The sequence below is a fragment of the Orcinus orca genome, chromosome 1 (assembly GCF_937001465.1).
Source record: "Orcinus orca chromosome 1, mOrcOrc1.1, whole genome shotgun sequence".
Lineage (NCBI taxonomy): Eukaryota > Metazoa > Chordata > Mammalia > Artiodactyla > Delphinidae > Orcinus > Orcinus orca.
In genome coordinates, this window is record NC_064559.1 from 179,563,473 (window position 1) to 179,584,231 (window position 20,759).

The 20,759-nt window shown below is 39.8% G+C and overlaps 1 protein-coding gene across 15 annotated transcripts in view; it reads left to right on the forward strand.

Annotated features, from left to right (window-relative positions):
* The window catches only part of SCMH1 (Scm polycomb group protein homolog 1), a 200,415-nt gene that overhangs the window by 145,004 nt on the left and 34,652 nt on the right, over positions 1-20,759 (forward strand). For 14 of the 15 annotated variants that reach the window (XM_033421987.2, XM_033421981.2, XM_033421989.2 and 11 more), the window contains 2 exons: positions 9,713-9,945; positions 13,767-13,893. The exons of the other annotated variant lie outside the window; for it this stretch is intronic. In XM_033421987.2, the coding sequence (XP_033277878.1) occupies positions 9,713-9,945; positions 13,767-13,893 (360 nt within the window). The remainder of the gene's footprint in view (positions 1-9,712; positions 9,946-13,766; positions 13,894-20,759) is intronic. 15 annotated transcript variants of the gene reach the window in all.

The window sequence follows — 20,759 nt, forward strand, 5'->3', positions numbered from 1 at the left end:
TTAATCCTTTGTCAGTTGCTTCATTTGCAAATATTTTCTCCCATTCTGAGGGTTGTCTTTTGGTCTTCTTTATGGTTTCCTTTGCTGCGCAAAAGCTTTTAAGTTTCATTAGGTCCCATTTGTTTACTTTTGTTTTTATTTCCATTTCTCTAGGAGGTGGGTCAAAAAGGATCTTGCTGTGATTTATGTCATAGAGTGTTCTGCCTATGTTTTCCTCTAAGAGTTTGATAGTTTCTGGCCTTACATTTAGGTCTTTAATCCATTTTGAGCTTATTTTTGTGTATGGTGTTAGGGAGTGATCTAATCTCATACTTTTACATGTAGCTGTCCAGTTTTCCCAGCACCACTTACTGAGGAGGCTGTCGTTTCTCCACTGTACATTTCTGCCTCCTTTGTCAAAGATAAGGTGACCATATGTGCGTGGGTTTATCTCTGGGCTTTCTATCCTGTTCCATTGATCTATATTTCTGTTTTTGTGCCAGTACCATACTGTCTTGATTACTGTAGCTTTGTAGTATAGTCTGAAGTCAGGAAGCCTGATTCCTCCAGCTCCATTTTTCGTTCTCAAGATTGCTTTGGCTATTCGGGGTCTTTTGTGTTTCCATACAAATTGTGAGATTTTTTGTTCTAGTTCTGTGAAGAATGCCAGTGGTAGTTTCATAGGGATTGCATTGAATCTGTAGATTGCTTTGGGTAGTAGAGTCATTTTCACAATGTTGATTCTTCCAATCCAAGAACATGGTATATCTCTCCATCTATTTGTATCATTTTTAATTTCTTTCATCAGTGTCTTATAATTTTCTGCATACAGGTCTTTTGTCTCCTTAGGTAGGTTTATTCCTAGGTATTTTATTCTTTTTGTTGCAATGGTAAATGGGAGTGTTTTCTTGATTTCACTTTCAGATTTTTCATCCTTAGTGTATAGGAATGCCAGAGATTTCTGTGCATTAATTTTGTATCCTGCTACTTTACCAAATTCATTGATTAGCTCTAGTAGTTTTCTGGTAGCATCTTTAGGATTCTGTATGTATAGTATCATGTCATCTGCAAACAGTGACAGCTTTACTTCTTCTTTTCCGATTTGGATTCCTTTTATTTCCTTTTCTTCTCTGATTGCTGTGGCTAAAACTTCCAAAACTATGTTGAATAAGAGTGGTGAGAGTGGGCAACCTTGTCTTGTTCCTGATCTTAGTGGAAATGCTTTCAGTTTTTCACCATTGAGGACGATGTTGGCTGTGGGTTTGTTATATATGGCCTTTATTATGTTGAGGAAAGTTCCCTCTATGCCTACTTTCTGGAGGGTTTTTATCATAAATGGGTGTTGAATTTTGTCAAAAGCTTTCTCTGCATCTATTGAGATGATCATATGGTTTTTCTCCTTCAATTTGTTAATATGGTGTATCACGTTGATTGATTTGCGTATATTGAAGAATCCTTGCATTCCTGGAATAAACCCCACTTGATCATGATGTATGATCCGTTTAATGTGCTGTTGGATTCTGTTTGCTAGTATTTTGTTGAGGATCTTTGCATCTATGTTCATCAGTGATATTGGCCTGTAGTTTTCTTTCTTTGTGACATCCTTGTCTGGTTTTGGTATCAGGGTGATGGTGGCCTCGTAGAATGAGTTTGGGAGTGTTCCTCCCTCTGCTATATTTTGGAAGAGTCTGAGAAGGATAGGTGTTAGCTCTTTTCTAAATGTTTGATAGAATTCGCCTGTGAAGCCATCTGGTCCTGGGCTTTTGCTTGTTGGAAGATTTTTAATCACAGTTTCAATTTCAGTGCTTGTGATTGGTCTGTTCATATTTTCTATTTCTTCCTGATTCAGTCTTGGCAGGTTGTGCCTTTCTAAGAATTTGTCCATTTCTTCCAGGTTGTCCATTTTATTGGCATAGAGTTGCTTGTAGTAATCTCTCATGATCTTTTGTATTTCTGCAGTGTCAGTTGTTACTTCTCCTTTTTCATTTCTAATTCTATTGATTTGAGTCTTCTCCCTTTTTTTCTTGATGAGTCTGGCTAATGGTTTATCAATTTTGTTTATCCTTTCAAAGAACCAGCTTTTAGTTTTATTGATCTTTGCTATCGTTTCCTTCATTTCTTTTTCATTTATTTCTGATCTGATTTTTATGATTTCTTTCCTCCTGCTAACTTTGGGGTTTTTTTGTTCTTCTTTCTCTAATTGCTTTAGGTGCAAGGTTAGGTTGTTTATTCGAGATGTTTCCTGTTTCTTAAGGTAAGATTGTATTGCTATAAACTTCCCTCTTAGAACTGCTTTTGCTGCATCCCATAGGTTTTGGGTCATCGTGTCTCCATTGTCATTTGTTTCTAGGTATTTTTTGATTTCCCCTTTGATTTCTTCAGTGATCACTTCGTTATTAAGTAGTGTATTGTTTAGCCTCCATGTGTTTGTATTTTTTACAGATCTTCTCCTGTGATTGATCTCGAGTCTCATAGCGTTGTGGTCGGAAAAGATACTTGATACAATTTCAATTTTCTTAAATTTACCAAGGCTTGATTTGTGACCCAAGATATGATCTATCCTGGAGAATGTTCCATGAGCACTTGAGAAAAATGTGTATTCTGTTGTTTTTGGATGGAATGTCCTATAAATATCAATTAACTCCATCTCATTTAATGTATCATTTAAAGCTTGTGTTTCCTTATTTATTTTCATTTTGGATGATCTGTCCATTGGTGAAAGTGGGGTGTTAAAGTCCCCTACTATGAATGTGTTACTGTCGATTTCCCCTTTTATGGTTGTCAGTATTTGCCTTATGTATTGAGGTGCACCTATGTTGGGTGCATAAATATTTACAATTGTTATATCTTCCTCTTGGATCGATCCCTTGATCATTATGTAGTGTCCTTCTTTGTCTCTTCTAATAGTCTTTGTTTTAAAGTCTATTTTATCTGATATGAGAATTGCTACTCCAGCTTTCTTTTGGTTTCCAATTGCATGAAATACCTTTTTCCATCCCCTTACTTTCAGTCTGTATATGTCTCTAGGTCTGAAGTGGGTCTCTTGTAGACAGCAAATATATGGGTCTTGTTTTTGTATCCATTCAGCCAATCTGTGTCTTTTGGTGGGAGCATTTAGTCCATTTACATTTAAGGTAATTATCGATATGTGTGTTCCCATTCCCATTTTCTTAATTGTTTGGGGTTTGTTATTGTAGGTCTTTTCCTTCTTTTGTGTTTCTTGTCTAGAGAAGTTCCTTTAGCAGTTGTTGTAGAGCTGGTTTGGTGGTGCTGAACTCTCTCAGCTTTTGCTTGTCTGTAAAGGTTTTAATTTCTCCATCAAATCTGAATGAGATCCTTGCTGGGTAGAGTAATCTTGGTTGCAGGTTTTTCTCCTTCAACACTTTCAATATGTCCTGCCACTCCCTTCTGGCTTGCAGAGTTTCTGCTGAAAGATCAGCTGTTAACCTTATGGGGATTCCCTTGTGTGTTATTTGTTGTTTTTCCCTTGCTGCTTTTAATATGTTTTCTTTGTATTTAATTTTTGACAGTTTGATTAATATGTGTCTTGGCGTATTTCTCCTTGGATTTATCCTGTATGGGACTCTCTGTGCTTCCTGGACTTGATTAACTATTTCCTTTCCCATATTAGGGAAGTTTGCAACTATAATCTCTTCAAATATTTTCTCAGTCCCTTTCTTTTTCTCTTCTTCTTCTGGAACCCCTATAATTCGAATGTTGGTACGTTTAATGTTGTCCCAGAGGTCTCTGAGACTGTCCTCAGTTCTTTTCATTCTTTTTTCTTTATTCTGCTCTGCAGTAGTTATTTCCACTATTTTATCTTCCAGGTCACTTATCCGTTCTTCTGCCTCAGTTATTCTGCTATTGATCCCATCTAGAGTACTTTTAATTTCATTTATTGTGTTGTTCATCGTTGCTTGTTTCATCTTTAGTTCTTCTAGGTCCTTGTTAACTGATTCTTGCATTTTGTCCATTCTATTGTCCATTCTATCTCCAAGATTTCAGATCAACCTTACTATCATTATTCTGAATTCTTTTTCCGGTAGACTGCCTATTTCCTCTTCATTTGTTAGGTCTGATGGGTTTTTATCTTGCTCCTTCATCTGCGGTGTGTTTTTCTGTCTTTTCATTTTGCTTATCTTACTGTGTTTGGGGTCTCCTTTTTTGCAGGCTGAAGGTTCGTAGTTCCTGTTGTTTTTTGTGTCTGTCCCCAGTGGCTAAGGTTGGTTCAGTGGGTTGTGTCGGCTTCCTGGTGGAGGGTACTAGTGCCTGTGTTCTGGTGGATGAGGCTAGATCTTGTGGGCAGGTCCACGTCTGGTGGTGTGTTTTGGGGTGTCTGTAGACTTATTATGATTTTGGGCAGCCTCTCTGCTAATGGGTGGGGTTGTGTTCCTGTCTTGCTAGTTGTTTGGCATAGGATGTCCAGCACTGTAGCTTGCTGGTCGTTGAGTGAAGCTGGGTGCTGGCGTTGAGATGGAGATCTCTCGGAGATTTTTGCTGTTTGATATTATGTGCAGCTGGGAGGCCTCTTGTGGATCAGTGTCCTGAAGTTGGCTCTCCCACCTCAGAGGCACAGCACTGACTCCTGGCTGCAGCACCAAGAGCCTTTCATCCACAGGGCTCCTTAATTTGGGATGATTCGTTGTCTATTCAGGTATTCCACATATGCAGGGTATATCAAGTTGATTGTGGAGCTTTAATCCGCTGCTTCTGAGGCTGCTGGGAGAGATTTCCCTTTCTCTTCTTTGTTCTCACAGTTCCCAGGGGCTCAGCTTTGGATTTAGCCCCGCCTGTGCGTGTAGGTCGCCGGAGGGCGTCTGTTCTTTGCTCAGACAGGACGGGGTTAAAGGAGCCGCTGATTCGGAGGCTCTGGCTCACTCAGGCCCGGGGGTAGGGAGGGGCACGGAGTGTGGGGTGGGCCTGCGGCGGCGGCGGCAGAGGCCGGCGAGACGTTGCAGCCTGAGGCGCGCCTGTGCGTTCTCCCGGGGGAGTTGTCCCTGGATCCCGGGACCCTGGCAGTGGCGGGCTGCACAGGCTCCCCGGAAGGGCGTGTGGCTAGTGACCTGTGTTCGCACACAGGCCTCCCGGTGGCGGCAGCAGCGGCCCTAGCGTCTCATGTCTGTCTCTGGGCTCCGCACTTTTAGCCGCGGCTCGCGCCCGTCCCTGGAGCTCTCTCAAGCAGCGTTCTTAATCCCCTCTCCTCGTGCACCAGGAAACAAAGAGGGACATAAAAGTCTCTTGCCTCTTCGGCAGTTCCAGACTTCTCCCCGGACTCTCTCCCGGCCAGCCGCGGTGCACTAACGCCCTGCAGGCTGTGTTCTCGCCGCCAACCTCAGTCCTCTCCCGGCGCTCCGACAAAAGCCGGAGCCTCAGCTCCCAGTCCCGCCCGCCCCGGCGGGCGAGCAGACAAGCCTCTCGGCTGGCGAGTTCCGGTCGGCCCGATCCTCTGCGCTGGAATCTGTCCGCTTTGCCCTCCGCACCCCTGTTGCTGTGCTCTCCTCCGCGGCTCCCAAGCTCCCCCACTCGGCCTCCCGAAGTCTCCACCCGCGAAGGGGCTTCCTTGTGTGTGGACACTTTTCCTCCTTCACAGCTCTCTCCCGCTGGTGCAGGACCCGTCCCTGTCCTTTTGTCTCTGTTTAGTTTTTTCTTTTGCCCTACCCAGGTACGTGGGGGGTTTCTTGCCTTTTGGGAGGTCTGAGGTCTTCTGCCAGCGTTCAGTAGATGCTCTGTAGGAGTTGTTCCACGCTTAGATGTATTTCTGGTGTATCTGTGGGGAGGAACGTGATCTCCGCGTCTTACTCTTCCGCCATCTTCCCGGAAGTCTCACACAGATGATTTTTTATAATTGCATTGTAACCCTGTTTCTTCCCCCTACCCCTATATTGCCCCTCCCCTCCCTTACTGGTAATCACTAGTTTGTTCTCTATATCTGTGAGTCTGCTTCTTTTTTTGTTTCATTCACTAGGTTGCTGTATTTTTAGATTCTGCATATACGTGAGATCATACGGTACTTGTCTTTCTCTGTCTGACTTATTTCACGTAGCATAATGCCCTCCAGGTCCATCCATGTTGCTGCAAATGGCAAAAATTTCACTTTTTTATGGCTGAGTAGTATTCTTTTCTATATATATATGGAATATATATATATCTATCAATATATATCAATATATATATACCACATATATATATACCACATATATATATACCACATATATATATACCACATATATATATATATACATATATACACCACATCTTCTTTATCTGTTCATCTGTTGACAGACACTTAGATTGTTTCCATACTATTTCACCTTCATTTTTGAAGGATATTTTCACTAAGCATAGAACTCTAGGTTGGCAATTTATATATTTTGTCCCTTGAAAACTATCATTTAAAACTATCACTTCTGGGCTTCCCTGGTGGCGCAGTGGTTGAGAGTCCACCTGCCGATGCAGGGGACACGGGTTCATGCCCCGGTCCAGGAAGATCCCACATGCTGTGGAGTGGCTAGGCCTGTGAGCCATGGCCGCTGAGCCTGCGCATCCGGAGCCTGTGCTCTGCAACGGGAGAGGCCACAACAGTGAGAGGCCTGCGTATCTCAAAAAAAAAAAACAAAAAACTATTGCTTCTTACTTTCATAGTTTCTATTAAAAAGTCAATTGCTTCTGTAAGAGTAATCCTTTTCTCTCTAACTGCTTTTAAAAATTTATCTTTGTCTTTCATTTCACTTGTATTTTATGTATTTTATTTTCAGCCATTTAACAGTGATGGGTTTTGGTATATTTGGGGGTGTTTTTTTTTTGTATTTTTGCTGCTTGTGGATTGCTGAGCTCTTTTTTCATTAGTCTTCAAATATTGCTTTTACCTCATTCTCTCTGTCTTCTCTCACTGGGATTATAGTTACTCATATTTTGGATCTACTGACTGTGTCCACGTGTCTCTATTGCTCTAACCTGTTTTTTCCATATTTTTGCTTCATTTTGCATGTTTTCTATTGATTTTTCTTCAAATTCAGTAATTCTTCTGCTGGGTCTTGTCTGCCCTTAAATCTATCCAATGAGTTCTTAATTTTTAATATTGTATCTTTTATTCTAGTGTGTCCATTTAATTTTTTATATAGGTTCCAGTTTTCTGTATTACTTATCTTTTCTTACATTTTGTTCATCTTTTCCTCTACTTTTTAAAACCATATTAATTTTGGTTATCTTAAAGTCTGCTTCATTATCTGGATCATACATGAGTCTTCTATTGTCTGTATTTTTCTTGATTACCAGTCACATTGTTCTGCCTCTTTTTATGTCATGTGTATATACATACACGCACGCACACGCATGCACACACACTGGATATTTTATATAAAAGAACTGTTGAGACTCCAGCTGATATTTTCCATCAGAAAGAATTCTTCCTTTCCTCTTTCCTTTAGGCTAATAGGATAAGGGCCTGATCCCCTCAGTCTAATCATGGATTGAGCTAGTTCAGATCTGAATTGTACCTATGGTTCATATCCGTGTTCCTTGCACCTGGTCCCTCTTGGGCTCTCGACTGAGAACCTAATGGGTCTCCATCTTCATAGTCCTGAAAAACTGCAAGAGATTGTCCTACCCTTGAGAGGTTTGGGGCTTGGTTCTTTGACCCTTCAGTCCTTACAATTTCAAAATATGGCATTTATCTTGAAGAGGAGATCAGCTGTGCTAGAGGTAGACCTCCTCCTTCTAGTGGAACCTTGTCTCCTGAAATCACAAGATTATAGCAGTTTTCACTCTGCCTTTTTAGAAGCTCTCAGCCTAGCTTTGCAGCTCCAGTGTGCAGGCTCAGAACTCAGCAAATGTCCCTTGGGAAAAACTGGCCACACAGATGGAACTCCTCAAGTTCCAATCTGTCACAGAGCCTCTCTGATTTTTCTTTCCTCCAGTGGAGCTCCTCTGCACAGGCCAAGCCTGACTGTCGGTTCATGCCCAAATTTGGCAGATGTCCTCAGGAAAAGTAAACAGTGTCAGCTACTCCAGGAGCCCTCTCCACCCAGGTCTGGAATTCCAGTTCATCTAATCCTCACGATTTTTACAACAATGCAATGTCTTTTAAAGATAATTTATCTGACTTTTTCTAGTTGCTGCATCAGCAATGTTACACTGTCATGATCTATAACATCCTACCTGGAAGCACAAGAAATACCATCTTCTACCTACCCACTGTAATTAGTTTATTAACTTGTCTCCCTAGTTCTATTCTTGTCCCTTCCCAGAACAGCCAGAGTGCTCCTTTTAAGTACACCCAGTCACACCCTGCTCAGAACCCTCCAGTGGCTTCCCTTTAGACTTAAAATAAGTTTGGATTCGTTTTCATGGCCTACAAAATCCCACACAATCTTATTACTACTCCCTTTCTAACCTTATCTCCCACCACTCTCCCCTTCGCTCACTCAATTCCAGCTATACTGACCTCCTTTCCATTTCTCAAACACGTTAACATGTTTCCATCTCAGAATCTTTGCATTTGTTATATACCCTCTACTTGGATCTTCCTCAGATCTTCATAAGGCTTTGCCTTTATTTCATTTGGGAGCTCTGTGCAAACATCACCTCCTCAAAGAGGACTTTCCTCACCCCTCTGTCTCCTTACCTTGCTTTAGTTTTAATCATAGCACTTACCTAACATTATACTGTATACTTACTTGCCTATTTTCTGTCTCCCCCGACTAGGAGGTAAGTTCCGTGAGAATGGAAACTATGTTATGTTCACTGTTCTACCCCAGTGCTTAGATTAGTGCATAGCCTGTAGTAAGTGCTTAATAACTTTGTGGAATGAATTAGATACCCCTTACCATGAAAAATTCTCAATTAAGGAGAAGAAGAATGATTGGAGTAAAACTGAAAGTACTCTAACATAGGTGTCTACAGAATGTTTTGGAGTAAGTGGAATACTGATGGAGTTGGGACATAGTCAGACAAGGCCTCAGTAAGGAGGTGGCCCTGGAGCTGAGTGTTGAAAACTGAGTACTAATGTATGTCTGACCAGGAAGAATAGAGAACTCAACATATATGAACGAATTGGTGTTCAGAAAACAGAGGAGCTAGAACATGGGGGTGGGTGATAGGAAATGACATCAGACATAACTGGAGAGCAAGGCAGGGGCAGAGTCACAAAAGTCTTTGGATATCAGAATAAAGAATTTGGACTTTACCTTAAAGGTAATATGGAGCAAAGATTTTTAAGGTAAGGAAATATGCTATCAAATGTATATATTTCCATGTGTTTCACTACTCCTCACTGCAATAATCACACTAAAACTTTAAGTAGATTGATATAGAAAATCCCTGATTTGGTTGTCAGGGCCCAGTTTCAAAACATAAGTCCTTATCCCAACTCACTGTATAACCTAGGGAAGGCATCATTCCCTCTTCTGGGCCTCAGATCTTCATTCTTAGCAGGAGAAGATTGTAGGTGAGATCCATTCCATCTCTGAGCCTGTGTTTATATGCTTTAACTAGATTCCTTGGGGAGAACAGTTTAATTTTTTCTGCATCTGCCAGAAATAATTAAAACTTCCAATTCTGGCCGATCAAAATTCAGTTCTCCTCTGAGATTTTCTACCATTTAGGTCAGATGCCAAGAAACTAGCTTCCTGGGATAAAACTATCCAAGCAGAAGTAGCAAGTCTTTTTTTCCCTCTGGCTGGGATGGGAATGCAAGTGGGAAGAGGGGGTGTTAGAATGAGTCTTTTTCTTGCAGTTGTGATTCCAAAGAATCCCTATCCTGCATCCGAGGCGAACACTGAGAAGCCTGGCATCCACAGCAACACCAAAACTGCCTTGGAGCCTCAACCAGGGCAGAGGGGGCGTAAACCAGGAAAGAAGCGGGGCCGGACACCCAAGCCCCTAATTCCCCATCCCATCTCTACCCCATCCAAGTCAGCCGAACCTTTGAAATTCCCAAAGAAGAGGGGTCCCAAACCTGGCAGTAAGGTAGGTAAAAATGTGGGTTTGCCAGCACGGGATAAATGGTTATGAAGGGGTAACTCATCCATATCCATCCATCTTAGAAAGGGATGTGTCTGGCCCTGTTCTCCCCCTTGTATATGCTTTTAAGAAGAATCTCCTATATTGTCATCCCTACGTTAGCTACTTACCTGGGAGTTGGTAATGTTGCAGATAAGATCGTATGGATAAGAAACAAATTTTTACTTTGAAAGTTACATTCATGGGAATTCTGGTCTAATATCTTCCATAGATGGAAGGCCCTGCTCCTAATTGTTTTTAACCTACCCAGAGTGGATGCCCAAGTATGTGAACAGAAAGAGAAAAGTGACTCTGTAAATGTATTTATTTTTCTGTCCCTGTACCTTCTTTTAAAAAAAAAAAAAGAAAAGAAGAAGAAAGAAAGAAAATTATTGAATATTTACTAAGTATCAGGCTCTGCACCTGACACCACTATATATCACATGATCTTCACAAAACCCTTGGAGATGAGTAGTGTTAATGTTATTAAATAGTCAAATAAGTTGAGACTTAAAGATGTGAAATGACTTCGCTATGGTCACATAGCTAATAAATGGCAAAGGCTACAGAGATGGGTCTCCAGATCTTCTAGTTCTAAGGTCACTGCTGCCCTACCACACATTCACTCTCTCACATTTCCTGAGGGAGGTTAACACTTACCTCTGGTGTAGGAAAAGACTGCTTGGTCGAGCTTCACTGAGCACTGTTACTGAAAGTATCACCTTTTAGTCATGACCAGTTCTCCATGTGTATCTTCCCTAGGGAAACCATTGATATGAAACCTACTCAGCTGCTTCTCTAGGGCTTCCTTTGGCATCACCTTCTTTCTCCACTCACTTCTTAGCTATCAGGGAATTTCTCTGCAACTCCCTCCCAAACTAGACTACCTGAGTTCCAGTTTAGAAATGATACCCAGTTCTCCCTAGGCATTCCTTTCTAATTTCATAAGTTCCTCCCTAGGTTTGGTTGGGTGGGTGGGTTTGTTTTGTTTATTAGCTCCAGCTGACCTCAGTCCTTCTCGAATATAAGCTCTTCAAGGTCAGGAATCTAGTCTTTTTTTCTCTTTTTCTTCTGCAGTGCCCTATATCCCAATCTCTTGGGAAATGTTCGGTATATGCAAGGTGGATGGATGTATGCATGCATGGATGGATGGATGGATGGATTTTAGCGATGATGTTCCAGTTGAGATTATCTCTTATTTATTGGTTTTGAATTCTTGATGTCACATCCTAATCCTTCTATGTAACACATAATGCTCCTGATCTATTACCACTAACCCCAAACCCAGGGGTTCATTTTTGTGTCCATTACGGTCTTCTCATTCTCATGTTGTGGAGGAGAGGCTGAAGGCTCTAAAGATTCCAAGGCCAGGGAAGTCATGCTTTTGACGATGTGAAGGCACCTTGACAGATTAAAAACAGAGAAAACTTGTCTCTGAGGTTCCAAAGACAGAACCACAACCAATGAGCAGAAACTCAAGCAGACAGACTTTGTCTCAACATAAAAGGAACAGTTAAATCTATTTCAAAATGCAAGTAGTGATCTCCCATCACTAGAGGTATTTCATCAGGTACCAGGTGACTACTGGGAGGGATGTTTTCAAGGAGTGGAAAGTAGAAGTGTTAGATGGATAGTTGGATTAAGTAACCTTTAAGATCCTTCAAAACCTAAGAACTATGATTCTCTGATTGCCTCAGCTCTGCTTTCTCAGGAAGTCCTAACATAGTAGCCCAAGTCCTCTTTCTTTCCAGTCCTCCTGGTAGCAGTAATTCTCATCTAATACTGTACTTCATGGCATGGCATTTGACTCCCTAATTCCCTTTCCTGTCCTTTTGCCTATTCCTGTAAGTGTATATGCCTTTACTTAACCCATGATATAACCCTCATGTTCATTTTTGAAGCAAAGTGGTCTTGTGACAAGAGCATAGACTTTGAGGCCAGACAAACTTAGATTTATATCTCATCTCCAATTGTTACCACCTGTGTGACTTTGGGAAAGCTTTGAGTATGGCCATGAGCCCCAGTTTTCTCACCAGTAAAATGGAGTTGCGTTAATATATGAATAGATATAATACATGTAAATGCACCTATCTCAAATAGTAATAAAGCTTTACATCTTTCTGCTTTTTTCTACAATATTTGGGAACCTAACTCACCAGGTTTGTTTCTTCAGGGACCCCATGAAGTCCTACCACCAACTCAATGAAGTTGAACTGGTATTTCCTTTCTTCCCTGACTCATTGCTTATTTGGATTTTTACTTGTGGCAATATCAGAAAATGAGAGGAAACATCCATATCCTGTGTGTGTGTTGAATGTTCTGTAAGAGTTTGCATGACTGCTTTCACAAGCAGGGCCATCCTAGAAGTCAGTCAGGTTTATACAGCTCCCACAGTGGACCCTACATGTGACATTCAGTAGGAAGGGATTTCTGGATCTCAGAAATGGTTATGTTTTCCTTGCATTCAGAAAGGCTTTTAGAAAACTGTTTCTTGGAAAAAGCCTTCTGAGATCTCTCTCCCCCAGAGACTGCCTGGACCAGCATAGAGGAGATACTAGATTCTTCTCAAATCATTTTTATTACTTCCCCCATTATTGGTATTCTATACTGTATGCTTCATTGAAAGACATTTATTGACACTTATCATATGCCGAGTACCATGTAGGAATGGTAAACAGAATCAGACCCTCAAGGAGCGCCAGGCTAATAGGGGACACCAGTATGTAAATATATATTGACAATACACTGTGATAAATGCAACAATACAAAGTACAGAAATAGCACAAAAGAGACAGTAAAGCTTATCCAGAAAAGCTTCCTGGATAAACAGATATTTATAAGGAAAAAAAAAAAAAGAAAGGGTATTCCAGGCAAAAGGGATGGTTTATTATTGTCAAGGCAAGGACCAGGTAAAACTGCAGGTTTTGAGAGAACTACTATAGTTAGAGATTACTGGAGTATAAGGTTTAAGATAAGAAATGACAGGTAATAAGCTGAAGAGGTAGGCAGGGGAAAGTAGTTTGTGGAGTTAGGGGAAGGGAGGTTTCCATTTTTCAACAGAGGGAAACAAACTAATATCAAAGTTGACTTAAGCCACAGCATTTTTTTTCCTTTTTTTTTTGCTTTTTTCTGTCTAACTAATAAAGAACCTGGACTTCAGATGATAATATTGAATACAGTAGAAAAGATAGTGAATTAAGCTGTGGCTATACAGAAACCCAGAATCTTATACATATTTATTAAACATCTACTGTATTTGCAGCTTTGGGCAAGACGCTGTGTGGAAAAAAATATATATCATATGATATCACTTATAGGTGGAATCTGAAAAAATGTTACAAATGAACTTAGTTGTAACACTTTTAGGAAACAGACACACAGACATAGAAAACAAACTTATGGTTACCAAAGGGGGAAGTGCAGGGAGAGGTAAATTAGGAGCTTGAGATTACCAGATACACACGACTATATATAAGATAGGTAAACAACAGGGTCCTACTGTATAGCACAGGGAACTATATTCAATATCTTGTAATAACCTGTAATGGAAAAGAAACTGAAAAAGAATACACATATATAAGTATATAACTGAATCACTTTGCTGTACACCAGAAACTAACACAACATTGTAAATCAACTATATATCAACTGTAAAAAAAAAAAAGATTAAAACAGTCCCATCCACAAATGTATTTCAGTTTCATGCGTGAATTAAGTACTAAGAATAGAGGAATGAGAAGACAAGTTACCTATCATGGGTAGAAACTTTTCCCCATCCATTTTGACAGAGGAAACCTCGGACTTTGCTGAACCCACCACCCACCTCACCAACAACCAGCACCCCTGAACCGGATACCAGCACTGTACCCCAAGATGCTGCCACCATCCCCAGCTCAGCCATGCAGGCCCCCACAGGTAAGAGCAGATCACAGTATTAGCTGCAACAAGCCCCAGGCCCCAGTATCTATATTTTCTCTTTTACTGTACCGATAATTAGCCCCCTATCCATTTATAAATCTAAACAGAATCTTAAAAAGAAACTTTTTTAACTTTGAAATAACTTCAGAGAAACCTCCATTCTGTCAAAACAATCAAAGAAACTTGGGTAGATGTTCTGTGAACTCAGCGTTGGGGATCTGGGGCACGGGGGTGGGGTGGACATGGGGCCAGCACCAGGAGCTTCCTGGCCCAGTTTATAATTATACCCATCCTTTCCAGTTTGGGGTGCTCCCTCTTTAGTGATCCCTTCCAGAACCCTTCCAGCACAATAATAATTCTGCCACCACTCATATATGTATGACACTGCTCTGTTTTTTTTTTTAATGTCATTGATGGTGGCAAATCTTGGTGCTGTGAAAGTATTTCAGTGCTCGTTTGATTCAAAGCAAAATCTGGTAACTAAAGTGGGTGCGTAACCACCTGGTTGTGCGTATCTGTTCCCATTTCGTAAACTATATATGGAGGTAACTCTAAAAGAGCTACACCTTTAGAATAGATAAACATAGATATACAGCCTCCCTGTGGGGTAACTAAAAAGAACAATACTCATTTTTTATGTCTAAATTAAGATACATATGTGAAACCTTACTTTTGTTACTCTGCAGATACTCCATCTTCTTAGGGAAATCTAAGCAATTGGAATGATCCCCATGGAAGTTAGGGTAGTCTTTTTCTTAGGAGTTGAATTTGTCTCCACCCAAATCCTAGAATGTTAGCACTTGAAGGGAAGGCCAGCTATAGTTTCCTCCCCAAATAACCTTTGGAAAACAACAGAGCCTGCAGTGGCATTTATGTCCAGCTCTAGTCAGGGTACTATCATGTGATTTCTCCAAATGTATCTTATGCATCTAGCCCCAGCTAGTTACTGGGTTTGCTTAGTCCAAAAGTGGCATTAGATTAGTGAACAAAGCTTAGGAGCTTTGACCCTAAGCTCCATGGAAGAGGAAGTAAAGATAGATGAACACCTTGGTGAAGATACTGATTACATTTTTCAGCCTCATGACACGCCCCCTAGGTGCCTGCATACCTGCTTGGTTTACTCCATATCCTTCTAAATATCACTTAGGTGCCTGGATGCCTTTTTAACAAAACCTAGAAGCTTCATAGCAGTGGGAGCTTCATGACTGTGCCTCACTTTTCGGTTTAAATGATGTAGACCATCTCTTCTGGCAGTCTCGAAGCTGACAATCCCTCCCTTGGTCTGAATCTCATAGCCTAGGAAAAGTGGCAGCTTGACTTTGTATCCCTGTTTCCTGTTCTTGGCCAGGCTATCGCAGTCCTGACTGATCACTGTTTCACCACCCCAGTTGGACCTTTGCTCTTTCTGTGTGACCTTGATGTCACTTCCTTTTCTGAGCCTCAGTTTCCACACCTATACAACGATACGATTAGTCCAAGTTACCTTTATAGACCCTTCAAATGTTAACAATAAAAGCTATTATAGGGACTTCCCTGGTGGCGCAGTGGTTAAGAATCTGCCTGCAAAGGCAGGGGACATGGGTTCGAGCCCTGGTCCGGGAAGATCCCACATGCTGGGGAGCAACTAATCCCGTGCGCCACAACTACTGAGCCTGCGCGCCTAGAACCCATTGCTCCGCAGCAAGAAAAGCCACTGCAATGAGAAGCCCATGCACTGCAATGAAAAGTAGTCCCTGCTCACCACAACTAGAGAAAGCCCACGTGCAGCCACAAAGACCCAATGCAGCCAAAAATTAATTAATTTTTTTTAAAAGCTATCATAGATTGAAAGCTGTGTGCTACACTATATCCTTTATTACCAACCTTTTGGGGTTCTTTTAACTGCACAACACGTTTTAAGAGTTATTTTGATCAGAGCTATATACATGCTAATAGCCTAAAGGAACAATAGGCCTACAAGAATTATTACAAAAACAAGACGAACAGTCCCCTCTATACCCCTGTCATTTACTTCTCACCAAAGGCAATCACTTTTAATTTAGCTGATTCTTTTATTTATCTCCATATATGTAAGTGGAATGTTTATATTGCTTTTTTTTTCTTTTTTTTAGCTTGAGGCATTTTCAACTGACAACACACTTTAACTCTTCCTTTTCATTTTTTTTTTTGGCAACCCAGGATTTAACTCTTCATCTCCTTACCCGTTAACCCACCCACACATGCTTGTGTATCTTAATACTATGATATTATAATTGTGATTAGATTGAAATTCATTCATTTGTATTGTAACTTGTTATAGGCTATTCTCAGTTGAACTGTAGAGTACTATGATTACTTTTCCTTTATTGTACAAAATTTTGTTTTAGAGTAAATCTTGATTTCTTTGTTATGTGTTTATTTTGCTATATACTTATTAACTCAGCCTTAAACTCTCTTACTGCCATATACATCTTTCTTTATGTTCAAGCACGTTTTATATTCTATCCATTTCAAACTCTAAAAGAAATCTCTGCTGGAGCCTTCTGAGTTCCTTGACAACCTCTTCACCTCTCTTTTGTGTTATCCCCAGTTTGCTCCTTCCCACATCTTTATTTTCCCATGTAATCTTTCTTAAATTTATATCTTTCGTTTTGTGTGAAACCTGTTTATTCCCTTTGAAGCTTCTCTTCATCCCCATTATTCTGAAATTTCACCTAGTATGTATTTTTACCTACCATGTGGACACATAGTGTGCCTATTCCATTATTTGATTTCTTGAAACTTTCTTAAATTCATCAATGATTTTCTCCCACTTTTTCTCTATTCACTGTTCCTGGCATACATGTTATTCAGATGTTGAACCTCCTGAAGTCGTCCTCTATATTCTTGACCCTCTTTATTCTTATTCCTATTCTCTTTGTCTTTTTGCTCAACTTTCTTCAAGCTTTCCTCAACTCTGTCCTCTAAACTTTGTATTGAGTTTCTTGTTCCTGGCATTTTGCTTGTAAAAGTGTCATTATTTATTACTCTAGTGGCATTTTCCAAAGGGTATTTGGTAGAAAACCAGTCCTGCAAAATGCTCTGCATAAAGGGATTTTATATACATTTAGGAATTTGGTCACATACATTTAGGAAAACCTTACACTCTGCTTACCCACTCTTGGATGTTTGCATCGGCTATGAAGAACTCTTTTTTGTTTTCTGAACTTTTTACTAGACTGTTTTTTTTAAGTACAGGAGGTACAGAGCTTTCCCGTATACCCCCTGCTCCCACACATGCATGGCCTTCTCCATTACCAACATCCCCCACCAGAGCAGTATGTTTGTTTCAATTGATGAACCTGCACTGACACATCATTATCACCCAAGGTCCATAGTTTACCTTAGAGTTCTCTCTTGGTGTTACACTTTCTATGGATTTTGACAAATATATAATGACATGTATCCACCATGATAGGATCCTACAAAATAATTTAACTGCCCTAAAAATCCTTTTTGCTGTGCCTATTCATTCTTTCCTCCCCACTAATCTCTGGCAACTAGTGACCTTTTTACTGTCTTTATAATTTTGCCTTTTCCAGAATGTCATAAAGTTGAAATCATTCAGTATGTAGTCTTTTCAGATTGGCCTTTTCACTTAGCAATATACATTTAAATTTCCTCTGTGCCTTTTCATGGCTTGATAGTTCTTTTTTTTTTTTTTTTTTAGTGCTAAATAACAACATACCATTGTCTGGCTATACCAATAGTTTATCCGTTCACCTACTGAAGGACATCTTGGTTGTTTCCAAGTTTTGGCAACTATGAATTACGCTGCTATAAACATTCATGTGCAGGTTTTAGTGAAAACATAAGTTTTCACTTCCTTTGGGTAAATACCAAGGAACGCGATTTCTGGATCACATAGTAAGAGTATATTTGGTTATGTAAGAAATTGTCAAACTGCCTTCAAAGTGGCTATATCATTTTGCGTTCCAACCAGCAGTGAATGAGCGTTCATTTGTTGCTCCACATTCTCGCCAGCATTTGATGGTGTCAGTGTTCTGGATTTGGGCCAGAACAAATAGGTGTATAGTAGTATTTCATTGTTGTTTTAATTTGCATATCTCTAATGACATGTAGAGTAGAGCATCTTTTCATATACTTATTTTCCAGTTGTGTATCTTCTTTGGTGAGGTGTCTATTAACAACTTTGGCACATATTTTAATCAGGTTGTTTGTTTTCTTATTGCTGAGTTTTAAGAGTTCTTTGTGTATTTGGATAACAGTCCTTTATCAGATCTGTCTTTTGCAAATAATTTCTCCCAATCTGTAGCTTATCTTCTCACTCTCTTGACATTGGCTTTCACAGAGCAGAAGGTTTTAATTTTAATGAGTCCAGCCTATCAATTATTTCTTTCAGGGATCCTGCCTTTGGTGTTATATCTGAAGTCACTGGCATACCCAAGGTCATCTTGGTTTTCTCCTATATTATCTTCTAGCAGTTTTATAGTTTTGAATTTTACATTTAGGTCTGTGATCTATTTTGAGTTAATTTTTGTGAGGGGTGCAAAGTCTATGTCTAGGTTCCTTTTTTTGCACGTGGCTATCCAGTTGTTTCAGTACTATTTGTTGAAAAGACTGTCTTTGCTCCATTGTATTGCCTTTGCTCCTTTGTCAAAGATCAGTTGACTGTATTTGTGTGGGACTATTTCTGCGCTCTCTATTCTGTTCCATTGATTTGGCTATTCTTTTACCAATACTGTACTCTCTTGAAGTTGGGTAGTGTCAGTCCTCCAACTTTGTTCTTTCCCTTCAATATTGTGTTGGCTCTTCAGGGTTTTTCCCTCTCCATATAAACATTAGAATCAGTTTGTTGATAGCCACAAAATAACTTGCTGGGATTTTGATTGGGATTGCCTTGAATCTATAGATAAAGTTGGGAAGAATGGACATCTTGGCAGTATTTTCTTATCCATGAACATGGGGATATCTCTCCAATTATTTAGTTCTTTCTTGATTTCGTTTATCAGAGTTTTGTAGTTTTGTAGTTTCCTTCATATAAATCTTGTACGTATTTTGTTAGATTTATACCTAAGTATTTTATTTTTGAAGGTGCTAAGGTAAATGGTATTGTTTTTAATTTCAAATTCCACCTATTCATTGCTGTTATATATGAAAGTGATTGACTTTTGTGTATTAACCTTATACTCTGCAGTCTTGCTGTAACTGCTTATTAGTTCCAGGAATTTTCTTTTGTCAGTGCTTTTGCATTCTCTACATAGACAATCATGTCTTCTAACAGATAAAGGGGGTTTTATTTCTTCCTTCCCAAACTGTACACCTTTCATTTCCTTTTCTTGTCTTATTACATTAGTTAGGACTTCTAGTACAATGTGGAAAACTCGTGGTAAGAGAGAACATCCTTACCTTGTTCCTGATCTTAGTGGGAGAGCTTCTAGTTTCTCACCATTAAGTATGATGTTAGCTGTAGGGTTTTTGTTGATGTTATTTATGAAGTTAAGGAAGTTTCCCTCTCTTCCTAGTTTTCTGAGAGTTTCCATCATGAATGGGTCTTTGATTCTGTCAAATGTTTTTTTCTGCATCTATTGGTATCATGTGATATTTCTTCTTTAGTTTGTTGATGTGATGGATTACATTGATTTTCAAATGTTGAATCAGTTTTACATACCTGGGTTAAACTCCATTTGGTTGTAGTGTATAATTCTTTTTATATATTGTTGAATTCAATTTGCTCGTATTTTGTTAAGGATTTTTGCATGTATGTTCATGAGAGATATTGGTCTCTAATTTTCTTTTCTTGTGAAGTCATTGTCTGGTTTTGGTATTAGGGTAATGCTGGCCTCATAAAATGAGTTAAGAAGTATTTTCTCTGCTTCTGTTTTCTGAAAGAGATTAGAGAGAATTGGTAAAATGCATTTTTAAATGTTTGGTAGAATTCTAGTGAATCCATCTGAGCCAGATGCTTTCTGTTTTGGAAGGTGATTAATTACTGATTCAGGTTCTTTAATAAATATAGGTCTATTCAGATTGTCTTTTTCTTTTTGTGTGAGTTTTGGTAGATTGTGTCTTTCACCAAATTGGTCCATTTCATCTAGATTATCAAATTTGTCAGCATAGAATTATTCATAGTATTCTTTATATTACCCTTTTAATGACCATGGACCTGTAGTGATCCATGTAGTGATCCATCTCTTTCATGTCTGATATTGGTAATTTGTGTCATCTCTCTTTTTTCTTATTAGCATGTCTAAAGGCTGATCAATTTTATTGATCTTTTCAAGGAAGCAGCTTTCCTTGATTTTTCTCTGTTGACTTCCTGTTTTCAATTTCATTGATTTGTGCTCTAATTTTTATTATTTCTTTTATTATGCTTACTTTGGATTTAATTTGCTCTTCTTTTTCAAATTTCCTGAAGTGGAAGCTTAGATTATTGACTTTAGATCTTTCTTCTTTTTTTTTTTTTTTTTTATTTATTTTTATTTTTGCTGTGCTGGGTCTTCGTTTCTGTGCGAGGGCTTTCTCTAGTTGTGGCAAGCGAGGGCCACTCTTCATCGCGGTGCACGGGCCTCTCACTATCGCGGCCTCTCTTGTTGCGGAGCACAGGCTCCAGACGCGCAGGCTCAGTAGTTGTGGCTCACGGGCCCAGCTGCTCCGCGGCATGTGGGATCCTCCCAGACCAGGGCTCGAACCCGTGTCCCCTGCATTAGCAGGCAGATTCTCAACCGCTGCGCCACCAGGGAAGCCCGATCTTTCTTCTTTTATAGCGTATGCATTCAATGCTATAAATTTCCCTCGATTCACTGCTTTGGCTGTATCCCACAAATTTTGATAAGTTATAGTTTCATTTTCATTTAGTTCAAAATATTTTTAAATTTCTCTTG